Source organism: Labrus bergylta, chromosome 15 (genome assembly GCF_963930695.1).
Source record: "Labrus bergylta chromosome 15, fLabBer1.1, whole genome shotgun sequence".
Lineage (NCBI taxonomy): Eukaryota > Metazoa > Chordata > Actinopteri > Labriformes > Labridae > Labrus > Labrus bergylta.
Window position 1 is genome coordinate 11799582 of NC_089209.1, and position 17952 is coordinate 11817533.

General features: G+C 42.7%; 1 protein-coding gene across 1 annotated transcript in view; it reads left to right on the forward strand.

Annotated features, from left to right (window-relative positions):
- The window catches only part of syne1a (spectrin repeat containing, nuclear envelope 1a), a 133603-nt gene that overhangs the window by 99521 nt on the left and 16130 nt on the right, over window positions 1-17952 (forward strand). Inside the window, exons 93-127 of the mRNA XM_065964167.1 lie at window positions 280-420; window positions 2026-2139; window positions 2558-2719; window positions 3160-3354; window positions 3460-3633; window positions 5655-5846; window positions 6774-6905; window positions 7024-7121; window positions 7312-7462; window positions 7629-7757; window positions 7885-8049; window positions 8188-8403; window positions 8515-8616; window positions 8716-8835; window positions 8921-9121; window positions 9224-9397; window positions 9485-9616; window positions 9733-9929; window positions 10120-10252; window positions 10369-10551; window positions 10737-10886; window positions 11025-11201; window positions 11297-11452; window positions 11548-11703; window positions 11796-11966; window positions 12117-12250; window positions 12351-12555; window positions 13160-13342; window positions 13444-13590; window positions 13737-13891; window positions 14211-14358; window positions 14450-14544; window positions 14635-14869; window positions 15299-15493; window positions 16521-16646. Coding sequence (XP_065820239.1) covers window positions 280-420; window positions 2026-2139; window positions 2558-2719; window positions 3160-3354; window positions 3460-3633; window positions 5655-5846; window positions 6774-6905; window positions 7024-7121; window positions 7312-7462; window positions 7629-7757; window positions 7885-8049; window positions 8188-8403; window positions 8515-8616; window positions 8716-8835; window positions 8921-9121; window positions 9224-9397; window positions 9485-9616; window positions 9733-9929; window positions 10120-10252; window positions 10369-10551; window positions 10737-10886; window positions 11025-11201; window positions 11297-11452; window positions 11548-11703; window positions 11796-11966; window positions 12117-12250; window positions 12351-12555; window positions 13160-13342; window positions 13444-13590; window positions 13737-13891; window positions 14211-14358; window positions 14450-14544; window positions 14635-14869; window positions 15299-15493; window positions 16521-16646 — 5544 coding nt within the window. The remainder of the gene's footprint in view (window positions 1-279; window positions 421-2025; window positions 2140-2557; window positions 2720-3159; window positions 3355-3459; window positions 3634-5654; window positions 5847-6773; window positions 6906-7023; window positions 7122-7311; window positions 7463-7628; window positions 7758-7884; window positions 8050-8187; window positions 8404-8514; window positions 8617-8715; window positions 8836-8920; window positions 9122-9223; window positions 9398-9484; window positions 9617-9732; window positions 9930-10119; window positions 10253-10368; window positions 10552-10736; window positions 10887-11024; window positions 11202-11296; window positions 11453-11547; window positions 11704-11795; window positions 11967-12116; window positions 12251-12350; window positions 12556-13159; window positions 13343-13443; window positions 13591-13736; window positions 13892-14210; window positions 14359-14449; window positions 14545-14634; window positions 14870-15298; window positions 15494-16520; window positions 16647-17952) is intronic.

The following is a 17952-nucleotide window of genomic DNA, read 5'->3' on the forward strand; positions in this document are numbered from 1 at the left end:
TGTTGCAGAGTTTGAGGTCTGTCGCTGCGATGCGATCTCACTGGTCTTCTTTGAGCATTATCTGATGACTTACAGCCCAATTAATCAGTAATATGCTAACTGCGATCTGCCTAACCTGCACTTCCCTGTTAATTTTAACGCTTCCTCTTCTTCTCTCTCTTCTTCCCCCCCCCCCCCCCCGGCTGCCTCCTCACCCCTTTGATCCGGGCCTTTTCTGTTTGGTACCCCACCTGCTTCTCCTGATGTGTGATTTTGTTGCGTGGGGTGTATGCGGGTCAGATGACAGCCGGCCGTTGCCACACGCTCCTCTCCCCTGTGACCGAGGAGTCAGGGGAAGAGGGCACGAACAGCGAAGTTTCCTCTCCCCCTGCCTGCCGCTCCCCCTCCCCAGGGGCTAACGCTGACACTCCTCTTAACCAGGTACTGCAAACCCCACCCTGGTGTTACTTCCAGAGCTCGCCAGCGTCCTTGTGACTCACCCCCAACTTACACATTAACACAGCCAGATTTCTATTTAACATCTCAAATTCTTAATCTAACATCATCATTAGACAACTTTAACCTTGGCAGCAAAATATGTCCATCTTAGTGAGACACAGACCCAAAATTACCTTTTTATTTTCTTTGTGAAATAAAGGCCACTTGAGTGAGCTTTGTCACTGTTTTTGAGACAGTGTAAGTGCCTCAAAGATGTTTGTATAACCCATATATGGTGAGAAGTTAACTATTCATCCAATTCCAATATTGATGCTTTTACTTTTGATACTTTTTGATAACATTTTTCAAACGATATCATCTCAGTTTTTTTAAATTATTAACAGTATTGAAAGTACTGAAGCTTTAAATAACTACAGATCTTCAGTCACATTGTTCAACCCGAAGATGGAGAGAGTACTGTCTAAATTCCAAAAATTGTCGGTACGGAAACATTTACATTTTTTTATTAATTACACACAATAAATGATCTAATATTGGGTGTCTTTAGGACCAGTTCTGTTTTTGTTGGCAATGTCCAAAACAGATGTCATTACTGTTTGAAGTTTTACATTCTGGTATCATGTCAACCCTACATTCCATCGTATTGTTACGTCTATTAATAGACAACTTTAAGATGTATTATTATTGAATACGCAGAGTTAGGATGGACATGTTGACTCTGAACCACCTCACTCCCATCATTAAACAATGACTTCTCCATCATCACCATGAACACAAAGGATGTTTCAAACAGCTGGCGAGTTGCTACACTGCCCCTGCTTTCCCTTTTTTTTTTCCATCAGCATTATTTTTGCAGATTTGCTTTGCTGAAATATATTTCTTTGCCACTTGCTTTTTGCTGAGGTAAAAATGACTTAACATGGCTAAGTCAGCACGAAGAAGCTACGTGTTTGACACACGTATGACTCAGAACGATGGAGTAGTGATACAGCTGCGCTTTGTTTCTTCTGGGATAAATACTGTAGAAAAAGTCGTGATTGATCTTTATCTACTGTTGAAAAATGTGTATACAGTAGTGTCTGTGTCATTGAGCCTAGCTGTTTAAAGAAGACTAAAATCAATAAGGTCAAAGGCAGTTGGAAAGAGACCTATGGAAGGGGATTGAAGAGAGTTTAAAATTACTTACACAGTAATTTGACCTCAACCAGACCTCAACATCAAAAGAAAACTGACGCACATGTCACAAAAAGTGCCTATTATTCTTCCATTATGGTCCATACGCTTTCTGTGACAGTATGTGAGACAATGAATCGATAACATTTGGCATACCAAGTGTAGTTGCTATCTCAGTTTAAAAATGTTTCCCAAAATGCATGGCTCTTTTGATAATTGCATAAAAAGTATTTATTGTAGTACTTCTTAAAGCACATCTATTTCGTTTTAGCGTGTGTATAATACATTATTATTACATTACTTATTGTCTGTGCTACATGTGCAATCCATATTCATATATAATGTTGACGTAACACCAGAAACATTTGGTGTACATCCCTCTCTCACACACTGTGATTTTTCCCCCCCAAACAGGGTCGAGGTTCGCTAAGCCGAGCGCCTCTCCAGGAACTCTATGACCCATCCATGGAGTCCAGTTCTGCTAACCTGGACGACCTGCAGAGATCCTGGGAAACGCTAAAGAATGTGGTATGTCTCAACACAACAATTATGATCTAAATAAAAGCACTTATAAAACTTTGAAAAAGTTATTTCTCAGTGCCGAAAACTAGACGTTTCCTGCATCTACTTTAATAGTCTGACATGACCAGGAGATAACAGCTTTAGAGATGGATTTAAACTTAGAGATCCTAATTCCTTACTGTCTGCAAAATTCACATTTTAATAGGGATAACGTTTTAGAATTAAGGACACTCTTGGGCAGTTATGACAGTACTGAAATGATTTTCAATTCAAATTATTCCTCCAACCACCTACTGCAAATCATAAGAAAATTAATTATTATAGTCAACTATTCTTACACACTTGTCTTCCAACTTCTATCTTGATTCTGCCATCATTTTTTTTTCTTTCTTTTTCTCTCTCCGCTCTTTCCCTCCTACCACAGATCAGTGAGAAGCAGAAGAGTCTGTATGAGGCTCTGGAGCGTCAGCAGCATTATCAGGAGTCCCTTCAGTCCATTTCCACTAAGATGGAGTCCATCGAGGGATCTCTCAATGAGAGCCTGGAGCCCAGCAAGAGCCCCGAGAGCCAGATGGCTGCACACCAGGTGAGGGAGAGGAGGGGGAAGAGGGGAGGTATTGGAGGTATTGGGGAAATAGTGATATTGTGTGCTGGAGAAAGAAAAGGGAAGTGGAGTGTAATATAGATTGAAACCCTGAAAGTAGAAGGACGTGTTGAGTGTCAAATCAATGGCAGACAGAAGACATCTCTTGGTCAAAAGAGAATAACTGAGAGGCAATGGTTGAATGGGCGAGACTTCATGGTACTTGCTGACCTCTGTTGCTATGCCAACAACACACTGACAGCAGGGTACAGCTCCCATTTGTAATGTTGCTGTCAGACAATTTGAACAATCCTTCTTTTATTGCTGTTTCCTGCCATCTTTTTTTCAAATCTCTCCTTCCTTTTTCCTGAAAACGTTCAACTTTTTCAACCATCTCTCACTTTCCAAACTCTCTGACACTTTTCTGATCGCTTTCGGTCCAGGCTCTGATGGATGAGATCCTGATGCTGCAGGATGAGATCGGTGAGTTACAGACGTGTTTCTCTGAGGAGCTGGCGGACAGCGACAGCGATGGGGAGCCGGGTGATCAGCTGGCTCTTCAGTCCACTCTCACTGTGCTGGGAGAAAGGATGGCAACAATTCGAATGAAGGCTTCTGGGAAACGGCAGCTACTGGAGGTTGGCATTCATAGTTGATTTAGATTGACCAATATGCATACTTTAACTCTAGTTTAACCTGAGTCTGCATACTACATCATACTTGTCTGTCTCTGACTGCTGCAGGAGAAACTAAGTGAGCAGCTGGAAGAGCAGCGGCAGGAACAGGCCCTGCAGCGTTATCACAGCGAGGCCGCAGAGCTCGACCACTGGCTACTTAGCACTCGTGCCACTCTGAGCTCCGCTCTGCAGCCCCTAAACGAAGACCTGGACATGGAGGAGCAGCTCACCGACTGTCAGGTGAGACCCACATTTCTGCTTTTATCTTATAACTGTTTTCTTAAGACTCTTTAGGGTAACAGTTATTCTTAAAGCAGATTATGTGTTTCTCGCTGCTCTAGTAAGACTGGATGATATAGTTTTATTAAAGGCTGAAGTATGAATCTGGCCGTGTAACTGTTCCAACAATAGTGCCTATCAATGGGTTCTTTCCCTCTGTATTATGTTGCTCTTAGTATTTAAATTGCGTATCAACTGCCCAGTCAAAAACCAGGGGAACTTGTGCAGAGAATTGGACAAGTTGAAAACAGAACATGAGTTCTCTATTGTCTACAAAGTTGACTCTTTTTTTTTTTTTTTTTTTTTTTTTTTTTTTAGAGATTAGGACAATAGGATTAAGATTAGGGTCCTACCCCTGCATCTCTCCCTGATTATCTTCTGCACTCGTCTTTAAACATCCCCCCCCCCCCCCCCCCCGCCATCCAGTTTCTATGCTAACACCATCTTTACCTTTGGGGTAAATAGCTTCTATGGCTAATTGGATTCAGTGGTCAACAAACCAATTACATGTTTCTTTTAATCATTTAATTAATTTTTTGTGGAAAATCATTGATCACAAATCTGCTTCCTAGAAAACGATCTAAAGGTTGTTTTTTTTTTTACATTTTTATTGACCGTGTTAAACTGGGAAGTTGAAGTTCAGCAGTTTTAAACCGGTGCCACTGCTTCTCTGACTACTCACACTTTCCTGGCTCTTGCTGAAGAAAGCTTTTATGTGTATGCACCTTGATGGATACAACAATAAAGTATTTATATTGAATAATTACACACATTAACTGCTCAAACAATGTGTTGGTACTGTATAGCTCTTTTTTTATGGAAACACAATACTTGTTAAAAACTGATTGAAATAAATGACAAAAAGCATTCGCGCTCTGATGCTCTTTAATTGGCTTCCTGGCAGTAATGTAGTAATGGTGTTTGTTAAGTAAGAAAAGACGTGTTTAAAGTGTGTGTTTGGTTGTAGCAGCCAGGAGTCCGTAAGCTGATTAAAGCTCACATATGGCTTCCGTTGAGCTGTAGTCTTAAGATCCGGCTGCTGCGGATCCTCATCTGCAGGGGGTGAAAACTGTCTGCAAGCATAGATTATTTATTGCAATATATATATATATACAGTATATTTATACCACAAATATGAGGTACAGTCTAAAGTTAGAGGGATATGGTAAAAAAAAAAGTGGTGAGAGAAAGGTATAAATGGATGTTGATCTGCTGGGGCAGGGAACAGGTAGTTAATACTTGTTTAGATTATAAAAGGTTTTTGCTGTGTAAGGTTTAAAGCTCCTGCGAGGAACATTCAGTTTACTTGTGACATAGTCGTTTTGAATCAAAAGCAATTAAACTAACAAGGAAATCACTACACTTTCAGCAGCTCATCATCTCATAGGCCTGTTCATCTAACAAATATAATCTGTATTACTTTCTACAGTGTTACCCTTTTAACACGCTCTACAAACTAAGATTTGAAAACGCAATTTGCAGCAGTAATCATCACCAGCATGTTGCGGGAAGTGAAGAGTTGAGAATAGAGATGTCATACATTCCCAGTAAATAGGGACAGCACTGAATAGAGAGGACATGAGTACTAAAGCAGCACGCTTTATTGTTGAGAAAAAAAATACTCCCCGGAGAATTACGTCCCCATCTTGGCCAAGGGCCCTTGTATCCTGGTGTGAAAGGAGGGGATACAACCTTAATCCCCCTCTTTTCCACCTCCATTCAATTGTACCAAACCACGCACACAGGCCGGACGTTGAAGGGGTGGGTCTCTTTTCTCCTGTTTCTCCCATTCAGAAATGTGAGAGAAGAATCAGAGGGATATGCTGAGAAGGATTTTGAAGGAAAACAGAGTAAGCTTGGAATAGAGTTAGAAAATTCACAAGATGACATGTGGATCTTTGGAACAGGGAAGAAAAGGGAAGTTGGGACTTTGTGTTGGTTACTAGTTTGGTTATAACATACTGTAATTCTTGCCTTTTCAGAATATGCTGTTTGAGATCGAGCAGAAAGTGTCGTATCTGTCAGAGCTGTCCATCCACAGCGAGAGCTTACTGCTGGAGGGTCGAGCTGAGACCAAGGGAGAAGCGGAGCAACTCAGCTTCAAACTGCGCTCCCTCAAAGACAGCCTGCTCGAGCTGCAGCAGATGCTACAGGACAAACAAGTTGACATACAGGTGAGATCAGTGGTCATCCTTGCCATGACTTGTCCCATTCCTTCAGTTTCCTCCTTCTACACATGAACACACATTTTTCCATCACCCAGCCTTTTCCTTCCTCCCTGTCTCTGTGTCATTTCTGTTGTGCTGTCCAGCATTATGTGACTCTTTGTAAAAGTATCAATGGTAGTATTGTCCAAATACTAAAGGTCGTGCCATGCTCCTTCATAAAAGTCCACTGTTTTCCACAATGAAACAATAAGCGCCAGTGTCTCTCACAATGGGACGCGCACAACAGCCAAAAGGATGCTACCTCATCACATGCTAACACTAAAGCTACTGCACCAGGTGTGTTTCTGATGACACAACTTTTGGCCATTTTTTTTCTTTGTGGTTTTGTCCCTCTCTGAAAAGATAACTAAATTTTCCTTTTAAATCTTTTAATTACCACTGAAAATTATTTTCACTTGTATTTACTTGTTTTATTCACAGCCTACTTAAGTGTCTCTTTATAAATAATGATTTTTTTTTATTCATTCTCAATTTATTATGCTTTTTGTAGGAACTACGACTGCCCTATTTGAATTGTTGTCTTCTTATTGTTATTATACAGTTCATTATATTAAAAGGACTTATGAATATAGACTTATTTTGGTTGACATCTCAGCATGGCCTTATTTATCAAAAAAACAATGACTTCATGAAATAGACCTCACCTGAATTGGTTTTTTTTAATATATATATATATATAAAAAAAATTAATTGAATTGGTTATATATATATACCTCTTTATAAGTACCAGACTCAATGTGACCAGGTTCTGTATTCCTTTCTTGGAGCAACTTCCTCCCCCCTTTATCCACTTTTTAAACATGTTGTTTTCCCCTCCAACAAAGTGTTTGAGCATTTCTGTAAGTGTTAAAACATTTTTCTGTCTTAATCCAGGGTTCATTGCAGGAGCAGGAAGACAGTGAGACGGATACATCTCTCTCCCAGAGTCCTAATGTCCAGGATTGGCTGTCTCAGGCTAGATCCTCGCGAACACAGCAGCACCACGACAACCTACTTCGACAGAGGGTGAGAGGGAAATGAAGTTTGCACTGCTGTTTAATTTAAAGGCCATTTTATAGTTCTTTGACGAATCTGATGACATATCAAAGTTTGATGCCTTAAATTCTTTATGGTGTCTTGCCAGGAGCTGCAAGAGAAGGTAGCAGAACAGAGGAGGCTGCTCCAGTCTGTCGCCAGTGTCGGAGAAGAGTTACTGAGCCAGACCACACCCAATGGGGACAGGTACTTTCTTCTCTTTTTTACTCACACATGGTTATCTTTTCCTTCTACAAAATGAAGACATTCGCCATTTGAGTATGTTTGTGATTGGTATGTGGGTTTAAAAAAGCTAGATAAACATTTAGATTCAATCTTGCTGGTCAAACAACATTCAGAAGTCTCTAATGATAAAACACCCCTCACATCTCGACAGTGAAATATCCGTCCCTGGAGGAGTGTTGCTGGAGCCTGAGTCCTTGTCTCCCTTAGACCAGCTGAGACAGCGCTGGGAAAACCTGAATAAAGATCAGAACACAAAGCTGAAGCTCTCCCTCTACTCATTGGAACAGGACCAGCTGAGCCCGGTACACATCATGGGTTTTGTTTTAAAAACTGTAAAGTGTGTGATGTTTTCTTTTGTCCGAAACTCATTATGTTGGTACATCCTTTTGTGTAAATTTACACCTTTATTGTTATGTTCACTGCAATTCTGACCTTCATATGTCTTCAATATGACGCTCTCATGTGCAGGTCCTCCACCGATCCCGCCTGTCCAGTCCTAGTATGGTGTTCAGAGGCGAGTCGGCCAGCCAGGACTTTGGTTCCCCCACAGCTTTGTTTGAATCCTGCAGCCAGAATCTGGAAAGAATCGCCCAAGAGGTAAATCTTACATTTTCTACCTTGTTTTATCTCCCACGCCCTTTTTTTTTTATTAAGTTAAAGAACCAAAACAAAAATTGGCCAGATGGCCATAACTCAGAAAATGTTCTTTGTTCTCCCTGTTCAGGCGGGAAATGGTGACAGTAAACTGATGGGAGGTACGACAGTCCAGCAGGACCTGTATGCTGCTGTTTCAGCTGCCTCTTTCTGGTTGGATACTGCAGAAAATCAGCTGCTCTCTGGTCCAGTTCTGCTGTCTGAAGATACAGAGACACAGCTTACAAATCTAGAGGTAATGAATGCAAAACAAATGTAGGTTAAACTGCCAATAGAGGTTATTTTCGACACTTTATGCTGGTGTAAATAATTAGCAAATACTGGATAGAATATGCTAATTAAGTATGTAACTGACATGAGCTCCTCTTTTCAGGGTCTTCATAAACAACTGAAGGCGATGACCAGTGAGGTAAACCTGTGCAGAGACCTTCTTGGGGGAGGAGCAGGTGTGATGTGCGGAGGTGAGGAGCGAGACCTGATGGGGGACACGCTCGAGGGTCTGAAGGAGAGGATGGGCCTGCTGGAATCCACCCTGGAACTACAGTGTGACGGCATGAGGGACAGGCTGCAGGAGCACTCAAGTTTCCAGGTACTGTGGCAAGACTGTCAAGCCAGTTGTCTGATTTTAATTGAACTTCAAGCATCCTTTTTTTTTTGCTCTTTCTTCGTGTGAGAATTGTTTCTGTTTTTTTCCTGCTAGAATGAACTGAGGTTGCTTTTCACGGCTCTGAGTGAAAGTAAACACCAGTTGTTACAGAAAATGGCTTGCACTGTGGACAGACCTGCATCCAAACAGATAGAGGTTTGTCACCCACCAATCAAGGGTGGATTCATGACATAAAACGTAATTATAAGTAGCCTTTCTGAAGAACGTTTGATTTAATTTATGCATCTTTTGTAGACTTTATCAGAGGTGGAGGAGAGTCTGCGAGAGTTTGAGCAGAGAGTGGCAGAGCTGAAGAGTAGAGCAGAGGGACTCCAATCCGACCAAATCTCCAACCAGGAGTTTCTCAAACTACAGGTCATTTTAAACTCTCTGTTCCCCAAGACTCATAACCTCCAAGCACGTCAATCCTTTATGACTGACTGTTGATCGTTTTGTTCAGGATGCGTATGAGGAACTGGTGCTGATGGTTGGATCCAGACGGAGCAGCCTGAACCATGGCCTATCTCTCAAGGCTCAGTATGAAGCTGCACTTCAAGACCTTACAGACCTGGTGGACACGGCTCAGGACAAGATGGCCGCCGATCAGAAGATGACTGTGGCTTCTGTCATTGAGGTTCAGATGTTATTGGACAAACACAAAGTAAGCAGGGTCTTCAAACGGGTTAGCATTCTACAGAAACTCTGAGTTCTTTTTTTTTCTCCTCCAAAAATGTCTCTTTTAACATGTTTTCCTTGAATACAGGAGTTTTTCCATGATCTGGAATGCCATATGATCCTCACCCAGACGTTTTACAGCAAAGTGTCTGGTCTGGTGGCACAGAGGGGAAACCAGGTCCTAGAGGAGACGATGGCCTTGGCCCACAGTGTGCTTAAACAGGCCCACAGGCGAGGGGTGGAGCTGGAGGGCATCCTGGAGGTGGGAGTTTGTGATTAACAAAAGTTAACTTGCATTAAACACCACAAAGAATACAATAGCTTTTATTTTCTTTCCTCTTTATGACAGTCATGGAGCAGACTTGTGGAAGAGTACCAGGCTCTGTGTAGACAACTGGAGGCCGTGGAGTGTAGCATCCCCACTGTAGGCCTGGTGGAGGAAACAGAGGAAAGACTTGTTGAAAGGATCAGTCTCTATCAGGTAAAGAATTTAATACAGACTTGATAAACACATATTTAGAAAAAAAAATGGTTTCATGTTGTGACAAGATGGGTATTTGACATTTCTTATTCAATAACTATCTGTGCATCATGTAGCGTCTGAAGGCCAGTCTGACGGAGCATCAGCCCCAGCTTTATCAGGTACTGGAGGCGGGCAAGAGGCTTCTTTTGTCTGTTGGCTGCTCAGACCTGCAGAACCAGTTAACCCAGTTAGGAGAACACTGGCTCTCTTCCACCACCAAGGTCAACAAGGAGTTGCACCGCCTCGACTCCACGCTTAAACACTGGAGCAGGTCAGGCTCTAATAATAGGCTGAGTTTTTTTATTTGACAGTGCGTCAGAATTCAAATGTCAAATACATTTTTGTATCTATGTGAATCAGACAAAATTTCTATTATCCTGTTTGAGAGACAAAGAGAGCCTAAATATTTTAGAAGCAATCAGAACTAAATTATTTTGTTTTTCGTCTTTAATAAATTTCAGATACCAAAGTGAATCCGCAGAGTTGAGCCACTGGTTGCAGTCGGCTCTAGACCGGCTGGAGTTCTGGACAACGCAGTCAGTGACAGTGCCTCAGGAGCTGGAGACGGTCAGAGACCACCTCTATGCCTTCCTGGTTAGTTTGGTTATCACATGAGCAATAAAATAATCACTGCAGGCCTAATAAAAACATCTATATGTTTGATTCCACCATCTTCTTCTTCTACCACTGACTTTTTTTGTTTTTGGCAGGAGTTTTCCAAAGAGGTGGATGCTAAGTCGTCTCTTCGTTCATCTGTGCTAAGCACAGGCAACCAACTTCTGCGATTGAAGAGAGTGGATACGGCTGGTCTCAGGACAGCGCTGGGTCAGATCGACACCCAGTGGGCTGAGCTGCTGACTCGAATTCCTGTGGTGCAAGAGAAGCTACACCAGGTCTGACAACAGTACTTAATGCTTGTCAACTGACATCCTATTTCTTTGCCATCATTTAAAAAAATGAAATATGTAAATGATGTTTTAAGTAATTTGGTATAAGTATTGGTATAAGCATTAACATAGCTGATGATTCTGTGAAACACTTTTTGGCTTTTGTCACATTATCCGCTTTCATCCCTCAGTTGCAGATGGAGAAACTGGCATCACGGCACGCCATCACTGAGCTGATGAGCTGGATTTCTCTCATGGAGAACATCATCGAGGAAGACCAGGACAAAATCATGGGAGCTGTAGGCTCAGAGGTGGTCCAGAACTTCTTGCAGAAGTATAAGGTACAAAACGTTAGTTGTAGTAATCTGGTCAAGCTGGACTTTATTAAAAGCCATTAGCTTCCTGCTGCTCTTTTCTTCTCTCATTCCCTCTTCTTCACCGCGGTCTCATTATGTCTCGCTTGTGCTGTCTTGTCACAGGGTTTCCGTATAGATCTAACGTGCAAGCAGTTGACTGTGGACTTTGTGAACCAGTCGGTGCTGCAGATCAGCAGTCAGGATGTTGAAGGAAAACGCAGCGACAAAACTGATTTTGCTGAGAAACTTGGTGCCATGAACCGACGATGGCAGATATTACAAGGGCTTATTGCGGAAAAGGTAATGGTTCTGTCATAGTTTAGACAAGATTTAGAGCTGAAATATTTGACTGTTGTTGCTGTTTCTTTAACTGTCTGAATTATGTTTGCATTTAGATTCAGGTTTTGGAAGGACTTTTGGAAGGTTGGTTGGAGCATGAAAATGGAGTTCAGGCCTTGAAAACGTGGCTCACTCTGCAGGAGGAGAAACTGAAAAAGAGACACAGGATAGAGGATGTAGCATCAGTGCAAAGTGCACTTAAAGACTGTCAGGTACACGTCCACACAGCACTGTTATGTATGCAACACACAGTATAATGTCTATATTTCTAAAAAAAATAAGAAAAATATACTTGTTGTTGTTGCAGGAGTTGGAGGAATCAGTGAAGGAAAAAGAGAAGGATCTAGAGAAAGCCGAGGAACGAGCGAATGCTCTCATCCGGGACAAGAAAGGTGCCACTTGCTCTGTTGTCAGGGAGACCCTTAAAGGACTGAGCCAATCCTGGGCTCATTTGGACCACATGGTGAGCTTCTTAGACCACTTTTTCTCATGGTTGATGCTTAATTGTCCCCATTTGGTTTTAAGTCAGATTTTGTGACCCATACTTTTCTTCAGATAAGTCAGATGAAGGTGAGCCTGCGGTCGGTGTTGGAACAGTGGACGCTGTACCGGAGGGCTTCAGAGGAGATAAATGGTTACCTGATGGAGGGGAGGTACTCTGTGTCCAGGCTGCACCTCCTTAATGGGTCTCTAGAGGCTGTACAGCAGCAGGTGGAGAGTCTTGAGGTGAGGAGGGCAGAAAATAAATGTCCCTCTCTTTTTTGGAAAAATGAAAAAAACTGATTGTAAATAGAAATATCCACGCAGTGCTGATGGTGTATCTGTATATAACATGAAGGATGAAATGAACTTTTAGTGGGGGTCCGTGTTTTTCAGAACCTACAGGAAGAGATGGATAAGCAAGAGAGCAGTCTGAGGAAGTTTGGCTCTGTTACACATCAGCTTCTGACAGAGTGCCACCCATCTGTGGTGGAAACACTCAACAGAGCCCTGCAGAGCGTCAACATTAGGTACAGTAGATACAATGATAACACAATCTTCAACCTTGATGACTTTCAAATCATTAACTTGCTCCTGAGCTGACATAACAATATGTTTCTCCGGTGTTAGGTGGAATTCTCTTTTAGAGCAGATCTCAGAGCAGCTAAGAAGCAGTAAAGCCCTGTTGGGGATATGGCAGCGCTACAGGTCCTTGTATGGCCAGTGTGTGACGGCGGTTCAGAAACAGGAGGAACGCGCTGACTGCCTGCTGAAGAGCGCCACTGACAGGGATATCACAGAGGAGGAGAGCAGTGTCTGGATTAATGACTGCAATGTAAGTGGTGATGGGGCACAAACACAGGAGTCCAGGATATAGCTATTGCACCATCATGTTTCCATATTTTGTATTCTCCTGGAATACACCAGGATACTTTTTGCTGCTAACCCTCAGTGTCCTTGGCTTCTGAGATGAATAACATCTGAAACAGCCCGTCAGCACACGTCAGGATCCACAAAGCCTCTATCTCCTCTGCAGAATACCAAACTGAACTCTGCTCTTTTGTCTGCTTGAATGTAGATTCATTGCATAATCCAACAAAAGCCTTTTGAAAAGGAGACTGCAAAGGGAAAGACAGGCCCCTGATTTACACTACAGGGGTCTCTCGGTGTCACGCTGGGCTTGCAGGGCCAAGCTGGACGATATTCTAGAATCACTCTGTCCCTATCACTCTAAGCAGACCGTTATTTTGACTGGATGAGAGCTGTAAATATTAGTGAAGTGCTGTCCTGTCTGTGTAACTTTTACAATAAATCTCTACACCCCTGTTTGCAGTTAATTTTAATTTCATGATATGTTTAAACTATTCCTTTTTCTAAAGTCTCAAATCTCAGTGATTCTGTTCCTAACGTGCCTCCTTCTGATCACATTGTTGCTGCAGGCGTGCCTTGGTGACCAGGCCTCTGTGCAGAAGACCCTCCAGCAGCTGCAGGCTTTAGGGGAGCAGCTGAAGAGCCAAGTTGATGCCTCCTCCTCGGCAGCTCTCCAGTCTGACCACCTGTCACTCACACATCGCCTAGAAACATTGAAGCACAGCCTTCACAGGCAGCAGGAACTGCTGCAGGTACATGCAATTTCCCTCTATTCAATCCCAGCATATGATTAAAGGAATATGATAAATGGGTCTTTAACTTACTCTCAATGTTTCTTTCTGACTGTTTGCAGACTGGATCTCAGGCCTGTGAGGGCTTCAGAGAGCAGATGGACACATTGATCAATAAGGCCGAGGAGGCCGAGGAGGTGCTGAAGGAGTCTGACTCAGTTGGGTCTCCAGATATCGTTGCGGTCCAGACACGTATGGAAAAACTGCAGGTATGGAAAAAACACTTGTGTCTAGTTCATTGTTTCTCTCCTTTTGAACACCTGGTACCGACATCATTCCAACAAAAATGTCTGACAGACAAGGCTTGTTCATTATTGCGACTGTCCTACTAAAACGTGTAATAATCTGTTTCCAGGTTCACCTGTTGAATCTGAGCAGTCTGTCTCCAGACCTGGAACGTGTTAACGAGTTGATGTACAGACTCCCAGTCAGTGATAGAGACGTAAAACGGCTGCAAAGTCTCAACAGGTCCTGGGCTGCTCACTCCGCCAACCTCACTGAGAGGTTCAGGTACAAAATCCCATCACGTTTTACTTCTTTGTAGTAGCACTGTGTAGTCAAGGAGCACTTTACTGCAAACAAAAACATCCACCAAGATAAATTAGAAGTAAGTAAAAAAAACTGTACTTTCAAATAGCTTCTCCTCCAGAAAGAAAACACCTTTTCAACATGATAGTTTACTGGCTTCCCTCAGAGAAAAATTCCATTTAGATATGAGTTTGTGCTAGTTCATTTTTTTTTATCATGTTTATTGGATTATGATAAAATAATCTTTGTATTAATAAGCTTTATATTTTGATCCAAATTGTGTCCTCTTCTACCTCTCTAGTAAGCTGCAGGCAGTGGTGCTCCAGCAGCAGAGTTTCCTTCAGAAGTGTGAGGCGTGGATGGACTTCCTGTCTCAGACTGAACAGAAGCTGGCTGCTGAGATCTCAGGAAACTATCAGAGTCTGCTGGAGCAGCAGAGAGACCATGAGGTCAGAGAAGCATTCCAAGTACAGTATAAGAACACTTATTGTTGTCTTTTGTTTGTAGAGTTGAAACTAATGTTTTCATCTTTACCTGCAGCTGTTCCAGGCAGAGATGTTTAGCAGGCAACAGATTCTCTACTCCATCATCGGTGATGGACATCGAATGCTCGACCAGGGACAAGTGGATAACAGGTAGGCGCAATCCTTTATAGCAGTTGAACCTATCATCCTAAAAATGTTGTGAGGAGCACACCATCTAATTCTCTGATGTCCCCTGAACAGAGGTGACTTCAGTGGGAAACTGGCCTTGCTGAGCAATCAGTGGCAGTGTGTAGTGAGGCGGGCCCAGCAGCGGCGGGGCATTATCGACAGTCTGGTCCGCCAGTGGCAGAATTACAGAGAGATGGCAGAGAAGCTGCAACAGCGGCTGCAAGAAGTCACCCAAGATCCAGATGTGCATCAGCCCGGAGAACCAGTCGCTCTGCAGCAGGCCAGGAACCTGTTAGATCAGATACAGGTAGGTTATCACCAGAGAGGAGCTTTTCAAGTCCTTAAGTGAAATCTAACTTCTCTGAAATTGGTTTATATGAATATGGTTGTTTTATTATAACTGCAGGTCACAGTTCTGATTAGATTAATTATTGTATAGCAGGTGGATCAGGAGGATTCATTGTAAAGCCTGTTTAAAAAGTGTGCATCATTTTAAAGGTCATTAAAAGATAATTTGTACAAATGTAAATGAGACGGAGTATTAAGCATGTAATCATCCTCAGAAACGTAAAAACGACTTTTCTTCTTCTTGTCACTCTTTAAACTTCATATTTAATTTAAACAATAAGAACTCTGCTGTTCATACTAAATACACCCTCACCCTTCCTTCAACCTCTAGACTCCTTTAGTTAACCTGTTCCCCCTCTGCCCACTGTCCCTCTCTCTTCTCCTCCAGCTGAGGGAGCGGGTGCTCCAGAGGCAGCATGGAGGCTACATTCTGACGGTGGAGGCCGGCAGGAGCTTGCTGCTGTCGGCCGACGCGAGGGCAGAGTCCACCTTGCAGACAGAGCTGATGGAGATTCAGGAGAGGTGGAGACACGCGCACCACCGCCTGGACCAGCAGAGGAGGGAGCTGCACGGCTTGCTCAAGGTCAGGCATTTATCAAAGCTGTGCTACGGGACAGGATGTGTTATTTCAGATACATGAAGCCTTATCTCGGTCTACGTTAAGGGCTGTCTTCACTACACTGCAGCATAAATGTTTCTTGAAGGTTGCTGGGGAGCATCAAGCCCATAATTAGCCCTTCCATCTGTACATGCAGGACAGTGAAACCAGGTTAACGCATGAATTATGCAGCACTTTTCAACCTCAGGTCCTTTAAAAAGAAACAGAGGACAAAGACGGAGCACACCCTCTTCTCCTCTCAGATTCATTTATAAGCACACACTCTTTCACATGCAAGCATTAGAAAAATGTCCAGCCTAGGGCACAAACACACACATACAAACACACACAATGTGCAGTGAGCTGTAATGATTTCAACCCTGGGAGGTAGATTTTGCAGGCTGTGATAGTGCCCTGTTTTGAATCTTAGAGAGTGACGCAGTTGAAGAGGTGCATCCGCATATCTTATTCTGCTGAGATCTGAGTTGTCCTCTCTATCTTTTGTCTTTCGCTTGTACTGAGAGCAGCTATTCTAGTCTTCCCCTGGCTCTTCTTTTTTTTTTCCATGACTCTTGCTTCAGGTATGCCACTCTGCTGTAACACTCCAAATATTACCCTGTTTTACCCTGAACTCGGGCCATTATTCAGACTCTAAGAATAGCTGTAATCTGTGCCCTTTGGAGCAGAACCTCCCTCTTTTGTCGTGAAGCTGTGTTAATTCTCTTCTTTCACTGTTGGATTTTTGCTGTCTCATGGTGTTGCTTTGGAGTTTCAGAGCTGAGGGGGGCTTTCTGCTGCATGATAATTGAAGTGGCCTGACTTCAGCCTCGGGTTGATTTGTGTATGCGTGCCTGTTAGTTTGTGATCACTAGTTTTCTGACGCTGCAGCTGCAGTAAGAACGTGTAGCAACTTCCCTTCCAGAGAAGATCTGCAATCTCGTCAATGTGCTTTTGTGTATGTTGTTTTATGCTCTAAATCCCCCTGTGCGTTTGTCCGTGTGTTTGTTTGTAGAACTGGGAGCGATGTGAGAAGGGCATTACTGCATCAGTCGAGAAACTGAGGGCCTTCAAGAGAAAGCTGTCTTTGCCACTGCCTGATCATCATGAAGAGCTACACTCAGAGCAAATCAGATGCAAGGTGAGAGGAATGAATGCATATAATTGTTATGCTTGTTTTACATTTATTTCACCTACTGTCACTGTGTTTTCCCTGAAGAAGTATGTACTTCATCCTTGCATGACCGGAGTCAAAAAAAGTTTTGTTTTTATGACACATATGTACACAAACTGTAACCTTCTAGGTAAATTGTTTGCAAACGTTCAATATCTCTGAATAGCTCTTTCTCTGAAATGCATGCTGTACACATACACCTTCTTAATCTCTCTGTTTTTCCTGAGACTTTCTCTGTCTTTCTCTCTCTGTGACACATTCATCCACATTGACTTGTCCTCCCCTCTACCCTTTTAATCTGGCTACGGGGACAAACACATTAAATGACAGACAGGCAGTAGGGGAAAAAAAAACGTCTTAATCTAGCAGCTGTTGTCTCGTTTTGTGACCTTGTTTGGTCGGTTTTCAGACTGTTGGCATAACTTTCGTTTGTTCTTCTGGAAGAACGTTTAATTCAGGTCTTTCAAAAAGAGAAGTTCAACTCTTCCTGATTGTTTATATTTTTTCTAATGATTTAAACATTGAGCTTTTTTTTTAAAGGCTTTAAATTATTTTCAGTATTTTAAAAAGAGCTTGTCCTAATGTTAAGAGTTACTGTATAAATACAGCTCATGCTGAAGTCATTGCCAGGATTCTGCTGTGTGAGAACATATTTGTATCAAAGCGTTTTTAGTGCGAAGTCTGCATGATAATCATTTGCGGTTTGTGTTGGCCGTTGGACACTTTATGCAGTCATGTTTCATGCATGACACGTCATCCTCAGAGAGGAGGAGGAGGATGGTAGCCAGAGTAGCTGCACATAGTGAGCATCAGCTGGGGAGAGAGAGGGGGTGGGGAGAGAGATGGAGAGAGGAAAAGAGGGTGCGTGCGCATGGCAGTGAGCAAGAGAGAGAACATCCGTGTTTGCAGCGGGGGTGTTTTTATATATATGTGTGTGCTTCCTATTGTGTGTGTGTGTGTGTGTGTGTTGCGTAATGAAGACATTCTCTGGGTCCTCAAATGATTACGCTGCAGCAGAACCGTCACAGTGACGGAGGAGGAGGAGATGCAAGGTTGGATGAGTCTGTGTTACCTTATCTTGCCCTTCACCTTGAATGAAGCTGTTTATTTGTCATTGACTGGGACATGTCACAGTTAATTGTTTTATTCTTATTTCAGAAATTCTTGCATTGATAGGAAATTTGGTGACTTTTTGTGAAATGCCTTGTTGTGACACTCACTGTCTCTGTCTGTGTGCTGTTTTGGTTTCACTATTTCTGTGGGGTGCAGCAGC